The 8,091-nt window shown below is 37.6% G+C and overlaps 1 protein-coding gene across 1 annotated transcript in view; it reads left to right on the top strand.

The window, feature by feature from the left end:
* The window catches only part of LOC107302931 (ephrin type-A receptor 5-like), a gene marked incomplete at its 5' end in the record, with an annotated part of 38,048 nt that extends 31,565 nt beyond the window's left edge, over positions 1 to 6,483 (top strand). Inside the window, 2 exons of the mRNA XM_029287330.1 lie at positions 4,852 to 5,045; positions 6,324 to 6,483. Coding sequence (XP_029143163.1) covers positions 4,852 to 5,045; positions 6,324 to 6,483 — 354 coding nt within the window. The remainder of the gene's footprint in view (positions 1 to 4,851; positions 5,046 to 6,323) is intronic.
* Between the last annotated feature and the right edge of the window lie 1,608 nt (positions 6,484 to 8,091).

Genomic DNA, 8,091 nt, shown 5'->3' with positions numbered 1-8,091 from the left:
TCCAGGGCCGCCGGTCTTCTAGGCCACCCGGCCGCCGATCCTCTAGGCCGCTCGGTCGCTGATCCTCCAGGGCCGCCCGGCCCGGCCATCGCTCCTCCAGGGCCGCCCGATCTTCTAGGGCCGCCCAGCCGCCGGGCTCCAGGCCGCCCGATCTTCCAGGCTTCCAGGCCGTTGATCCTCTGCAGGTCGTAGATCTTCCATCCAGCCTATCCCTCGCCTCCGCCGGGCTGCCAGGCCGCCAGGCCGCCAGGCCGCATCCGGGCAGCCGGGCCGCATCCTCCGCCCGTTCTTCCTTCGCCCGGCTGCCAGCAAGCCCAGCGCCCTCGGTGCCCTCAGCACCGGCCGCCAACGAGGTCGCCAACACCCTCCACATCCTCAGCGCCCCGAACGTGGGTCGTCGACCCTCAGGAGGCCCCCCGTTTCTGCTGCGGGCTCCATCCCCTCATGGAGCTAACCCCGGTAAGTCCGTCATGGTTGCAACCGGAAGTGGGAATTAGTGATAGTGATCAAGTTCCAGGTTTAATTATTATTCTGAGTGAATTAATAATTAGTAAAAGAGGTGTCAGTTAAGCCAGTTAACATTCATATTGCCTGTGAAGATTCTTCATGTGTAATTAAACCTCCGATTATTTTTAGTATAATTTTAAGTTAATCAGTATTAAGATACATTGCATGTCTGATTTTTATCACTTCAGTAGATGCCCGTAAACAATTTTATTTTTGTTTTTCCAAAAACATTAAGAACCAGTGACTTCCATTGTAAATGAGCTAAAGTACTTGTCATTGAAGTAATTGCATATTATCCCTGCCTGCACTAATTTTTATATTAACAACTCTATTATTTCTCAGCATCTGAATGCCAAACTATTGCAGAACATCATATGCATAGAAAGAGCTATTCCCAGACAATCATATAGAATCATAGAATCATAGGGTTGAAAGAGACCTTGGAAGTCTTGTGTCCAACTCATTGTCCAGGGTAGGAATCCTCAGAGAATCCCAGTCAAATAGCTCTCCAAGTTGATTCCAAAAGATAGGCTATTTCTCTACTTAACAGGTCTGACAGTCAGGACATTCCTGTAAAGACCCACCCCACTTTGCATCTTAAGAAGACAGAACTCCTGGAATATTTCTTCCAACAGGCATCTTTATTAAGAGAAAGCTGGATGCAGGCGTTCTAGACAGGACTTGGGTCCAGGCTCTCCCATTCAAGGTTTTAAGGGATCCCCCATTAGCCACACCCCATCACCCCCTTCTCCCAGCGACAATCCCAGGCATTACATTCTCACCCCCTTTTCCTCACTGCCGGGAGGAGACTTCAAAAAGGATTACATGAAAGCTAATGACCCCCATTGTTATTGTTAGTCCTTTTGGTGATATCCACATCCAGTCCCTTTGAAGTAGGCTGAAGGAAGCGAGGGCCATAAAGCCCCTTTGTTCACCCCCTTCCCTTCATCGTATGACAGAATCCAGAGCAGGCAAAAATGCGGTTTTTCATAGTTGATAACTAGAGATGGAATATATTTGGATTCTGACAATTCCTCTTTATCTTAGATTGAATCTCTCTCTATAAAGCATCTACTCATGGTTTTTCTCCTATCCTTGGGCACTATGGAGAATAAATCAGTGCCCTGTGACATCCCTATAGGAATTGGAAGACTGCTATCATATCTCCCCTTAACTTGTTCTTCTTTAAGATAAAAATGCTAATCTCCTACCTATTCTTCATAAGAAATTCATTTATTTCTGCACTTTTTCCACTTCCTTAGCATCCTTTTCATATTATGCCAACCAAAACTGAACTGAAGTATTCCAGTTGCAATGCAATCAAATCAGTGCAGCATAAATCAGAACCATCAACAGGATCTTTTGGCAGCCGTAGCATGCTACTGACTCATACTTGATCTGTGACCTACCAGGACATCCAAATCTTTCTCGCAAGTACTACTACTAAGCTAGGTGCCATCTTTCTTGTACCTGTGCATCTGATTCTTCTTATTATGGACAGGACCTTATATGACCCAACATTCATCTCTACCAAGATCCTTTGGAACCTCAAGACTGTCTTCTAGGGTATTAGCAATCCCCCCAATTTTATGTCATGTAAAAATTTGATAAGCATACCTTCTCTATAATGCTCTTCTAAATCATTATAAAAATATTAACAAACATTTGTCCATGTATGTATATGCTTTCAGTTTTTTTCACATCTCATCCTACAATTACATTTACTACAATTTAATCAATCAACCAAAATAGAGTTGGAAGGGACCTTGGAGATCTTCTATCCAACCCCTTGCTCATGCAGGAGACCCTATACCATTTCAGATAGGTGGTTGTCCAGTCTTTTCTTTAAAACCTACAGTGATGAAGCACCTACAACCTCTGAAGGCAAGCTGTTCCACTGGTTAACTGTCTTTATTGTTAGGAAGTTTCTCCTTAATTCAAAGTTTCTTCTCTAATTGATTGGTTTCCATCCATTGTTTCTTGTCTTGCCCTCTGGTGCTTTGGAAAATAAGTTGATCCCCTCTTCTTTGGGGCAGCCCCTCAAATACTGGAATACTGCTGTCATGTCACTTCTTTTCTCTAGACTAACCATACCCAATTCCTGCAACCATTCTTCATATTTTATTTGTCTCCAGGGCTTTGATCATTTTAGTTGCTCTTCTCTGAAGTTTTTCAAAGTCTCAACACCTTTTTTTAGTGTGGTGACCAAACTGGATGCAGTATTCCAGGTGCAGTCTTATTAAGGATTTATAAAGCAGTACTAATACTTCATGTGCTTTTAATTCTATGCCTCTGTTTATATAACCAAGGATTGTATTAGTTTTTTGGGCTGCTGCTGCACACAGCTGACTCATGTTTAAATGATTGTCCACAAGTATTCCAAAGTCCCTCTCATAGTTACTGTTTTTGAGTCATGTTTCACCTAATCTGTACTTATGCCTTTGATTTTTCCTGCCTAGGTGTAAAACCTTGCTTTACTCCACATTAAATTTGTTGGATAGGGCCCATTGTTCAAGTCTGTCAAGATCTTTTTGGATCCTGAGCTTGTCTTCTGGCATGTTGACTATTGTTGCCAGCTTAGTGTCATCTGCAAATTGGATGAGTTCTCCTTCTGTTCCTTCATCTAAGTCATTTGTGAAGATATTGTACTGGGTTTAAAATGGAACGTTATTGTACCCCACTCCTTACTTCCCTCCATGTAGATGTAGTACCATTAATGACTACTCATGGAGTACGGTTTGTCAGCCAGTTACAAATCCATCTAGTGGTGATGCAGCCTATCCATATTTTTTTAGCTTACCAAGAAGTAGGTTGTGATCTACTTTGTCAAATGCCTTGCTGAAGTCTAGGTATAATATGTCAATAACATTTTGCTGGTCTACTAATTTAATCACTTTGTCAAAGAATGAAATAAGATTGGTTTGGCATGATCTGTTTTTAACAAACCCATGCTGGCTTCTAGTTATGACTTTATTTGTTTTGAGATGTTCACAGATCTTATTTTTTATTATTTTTTTCCAGTATCTTCCCAGGTATTGATGCTAGGCTGATTGGTGTATAGTTTCCTGGGTCTGTTATTTTTCCTTTTTCGAAGATGAGAATCACATCAGCCCTTTTCCAATCCTCTGGAAGTTCCCCAGTGCTCCAGGATTTTTGAAAGATATGGTACAATGGTTCTGAGATTACATCTGCCAGCTCCTTCAGAACTCTAGGATGTAATCTGTTGGGTCCCGATGATTTATATTGATCAGGGTCTTGCTTATTTTAATTTGTATTTCTAGTCTCCCTTTTGTAATAGTTTTTGTGGTATGTTGGGCAATAATTTCTTTTTATGTGAAGAATGAATTAAGCAGTTCTGCTTTCTCTCTACTGCCTGTTACATCCATGCCATTTTCTCTCTTTATTGGACAGACTGTTTCTTTGACTTTTTTCTTATTATTTTTATGTTGAAAGAAACTTTTTTATTATCCTTGACTTTTGTTGCAAGTCTTTGTTCATTCTGAGCCTTTGCTTTCCTGGCTTCATTTTTGCAGATCTGGGCTATCTGCTGATATTCTGCCTTAGTTATGTGTCCCTCTATCCATTTTTTGTGCTTATACTTTTTGTCTTTCAGTTTATCAGAGAGATCTTTGTGCTGGTTTCTTCTTGGATTTCTTGTTTTTCTTTTTTAGTGGTATTGTATTGGACTTGGCTTTTAGGATCATATTTTTTAATGTTTCCCATGTTTTTTGAGTTGTTTTCCCCTTTAGAATTTTTATTCATGGAATTTTTCTTTTCCTACATAGACAAACCTGAGAGGTAACGAATGGTTTGATGTGCTCTGTGATATAGACATTAGTAGTAGGTCAGTAAATGTTATTGTTTCTGTGAAAAATAGTTAGAAATATTTGACTGTGATTATAAAAAGTTTTGGGAGTTGGCTGTGTTCCTGAAAAAGTTAGCAACCTGATAGGCTGGAGTCAGATATAAATTCATTTACAAAAACTCAAGGGTTTGAGAAGTTTTATTTATCTGTAACTGAGCTAGAGAATTTATAGTTCTTGATATTACCAATGCCAGTGCTGGCTATGTAATTTTTTCCTATTTTATTGGATTCTAGTAGCACTATTCCATGGTGAAGATATAATAAAAATTCTTTCATGAAATTGTAAATAATATGGATAGAGTTTTCCATATATATATAGCTTTTCATACCATCATTTATGTAGACTTAATGTTATCAGCAGGAACATGATCTGAATGTTTTAACAACAGAAATCTGTGTGCTGCATTGTCAGGGGAATCTTAATTACAATTATGTTTATTAAAGAAGAACATTCAGGAATTTGATTATTTTTTCCTTAGGTGATTAAGGCTGTTGAAGAAGGTTATCGTTTGCCAAGTCCCATGGACTGCCCAGCTGCTCTCTATCAGCTAATGTTAGATTCCTGGCAGAAGGACCGAAATAGCAGGCCCAAATTTGATGAAATAGTCTGCATATTGGAAAAGCTCATTCGGAATCCCAGTAGCCTGAAAACATTGGTGAACACATCAAGCAGGTATAAAATCAAATTCATGCCATGCTATCTTTCTATCATTGATGCTATGCTTCTCTGGTTTGATGAGATATCTCAGTTTTTGATTATTGTCAAAATACAAACTATTTTTCTAATTTGGAAAGAGATGATACAAAAGTAGCTACCCTTAGTTCAGACATGTCAAACTCACGATGTCATGTGACATTGCGCAACGTATCAGGATGATTTTCCCATTGCCAGCTATGGAGTGGGCGCGGCTTCCGCATGATGCGGCATCCAATAATTTTATCTCCTGAATATTACAATTTAATATAAGTTCTTTAGAAAATTGACAAATGCTGATATTATTTAAAGAAATGTGATTAAAAATTCATAACAATTTATGTCAGCATTAGCACCTACCATATCCATCAAATAGAATGCATTATATAAGAAGATGTGCTACATTTATCTTGATGGATGATGAATTATTTTATTTTGTTTATTTATTACATTCATAAGCTTTCTGAATTTTAAGAACTCTAGGACATTATAGGAACAATGGCAGTAGACATAATGCAATAGCATATTCTTCTGCAGCTTTGAAAAGAAACACACAAAATATAAAACCAGAAATTACGTATGTAAGACCGATTTAGTTCTCTGACTGTTTAGTAGATCCTCATTGTCACTTTGCAAAGTTTTTGTTAGGCTAAGTTGGGAAGATTGTGAGTAAATCACATCACTCACTCTTACTTGTCGTCTGTATATTAGCCAGTTATGAAAACCAGTTGCTAATGTTACAGTATCACCATATTATAATTTTAATAAGTGAATCGATCTGAGAAAAAATATCACCTCCCCCCCCCAAAATAAAGATATGAAATCAAAAAAATGCCCCAAGCCTGGAGTTGATGTTTGTCATTTAAAGGCCCGTTTTTTGTTTTGTGGGTTTCTGTAGCAGAGTATTTTAGTCTGGGCTGCTTGTTGTTTTAATGTTTCTTGCTATTTTTATGCTCTAGGCTTTTTTAAAAACTTTGTATGCTGCCCAGAGTCCACTGGAGTTGAGCAGCCAGTAAATTTAAACAAATAAATTAGATTTTAAAAATCGGGGTGCGAGGAAATGATCCCTCCTAAAATTGACCTGTAGAATATTTATATAGCTGGCTGTGAAGTAAAGCTTTGAAATAGTTAGGCACAAAACCTAATATTGGGCACCTCCAGGGTTACTGGACAACTCTGTTTTTCTCCATGTACAACAATCTTACATCCAACTTTTTAAAAAGATTGTGTTAATGTATACCTTGGTTTCTCTTTTAGAATTTCAAATTTATTAGGGGAACATAGCCCACTTGGAAATGGTGTCTACAGATCTGTAGGTGAATGGCTGGAAGCCATCAAAATGGGACGGTACACAGAGATTTTAATGGAAAATGGATATAATTCCATGGATGCTGTGGCTCAGGTGACACTGGAGTGAGTAGAATTCCTGATCATTTCCACTGATATAAGGGAGAGCACTTTGGGTTGGAAGTCAGTTAAGAGTAAAGGTAGAAAACAATTGGAAACATTTAAGATTTTTTTAATTGCAATTTGATTCTAGGGAAAACTCATTTATATCCTATATAAATGATAGCATATCAGAGATAACATTGATTTGTAGGTATCACAGTTGTTGAAAAGATATCATTAGTAACTTTGCACTAATAATTGATCATGTGACTTTGATCATTTCAACAGCATGCCAATTTTGGCATAAGGTGTGTCCTGCTTTTCATATAATAAAGGTACTTTCATCCTAACTGTACAAGGTGTAAGGATTTTCAAGGGAAAAAAAGTCTTGACTGCAAACATCTCTGAAAAAAAATGCAGATGAATAATCCCACTTCACTGTTATCCAGGATATGGCAACAGGTTCCTGTGCAGAAAATCTAATAATTTTGGAGCAGATCTAATCACTATTATTTTCTCTAGATTTGCTACTTTGCTCAATAGAGTTATTGTGACTCTTTCACTCATGTTATCATATTTTCCAATCTTAAATTTTTTCCAAATGATTTTTCTTTTAACATTTTGAAAAATTGTATATGTATGTATGTGTGTGTATGTACATATATATTTATATTCAAATATATTTTTCAAATTTATTGCATTTTTGTAACATACACATTTTTGTATATTTTTAACATTATAACAGTTGGAAAAGTTTCAGTCTGTGTCTTGATTTAGGAAATTCATACTACGTAAATTCAGATTAAAATGTGAGCAGAATGAATAATTCCTCTTTCTTTGTGCAGTGATATGAGGCAAGCTTATGTTAAGAGGGGATATATTTGTCCTTTACAAGGATACAGAAATATAGGGAGGCCACTGCAAGGGAAGAGGCTTTCTCTTATCAGAGACTTAATACATTCCAGACTTAAAAAATCTCAAGATCTGTATGAAATAAAAAAGGGTCCAATAGGAAAACCTATGAAGTGAACATTCCTGAGTGAAGAGTTCAAAAAACAGAAAAGCACCCTGACTTTAATTGAGAGTGACAATACCAGGAGGGTCACATTTTTGTGCTGCTCCAAACTGACAAGACCTTGATTAAAATACAGGAAGGTCAGAGGTCTTGACTGATGCATGGCAAGATATGGAATCCTTTCTCTTAAAGGCAGCTTTGCCAAAATGAAAGTGAGGTGTGGGAAAAGGAATTCCCTGTTTGTTTGTTTGTTTGTTTTTACAAAAAATAAATTGTGATTTTTTTTTCTCCCACCTCCCTACAATTATAATGAAATTTAATAAATGCCTTCATTTCCTCTGGCTTCTCTGGGTTCCAAACTAAAAAAAATGCTTGTCAATGTCATCTATGTTAGGTTGCTTTTTTTTTTTTAATTTTTTTTTTCTATAAATATGTATACAACCTCCAGTTATTCAATACTATGTCGCCTGGGTCTCCCTCCTTATCTGCTCCTTCTTCTTCCATCTAAATTGATGTTAACTATCTTTTAACCGTATTCTCTTTTCAGCCAATCATAAAAAGTTCCCCAGATTTCATAGTAGTCTGACTCTGTCTTATCTTTAATCGTCATTGTTAGTCTAT

The sequence above is a fragment of the Protobothrops mucrosquamatus genome, unplaced genomic scaffold (genome assembly GCF_001527695.2).
Source record: "Protobothrops mucrosquamatus isolate PMUCROS unplaced genomic scaffold, P.Mucros_1.0 scaffold_301, whole genome shotgun sequence".
NCBI lineage: Eukaryota > Metazoa > Chordata > Lepidosauria > Squamata > Viperidae > Protobothrops > Protobothrops mucrosquamatus.
Note: the sequence above shows the minus strand (reverse complement) of the source record. Positions and strands in the feature narration are given on the sequence as shown.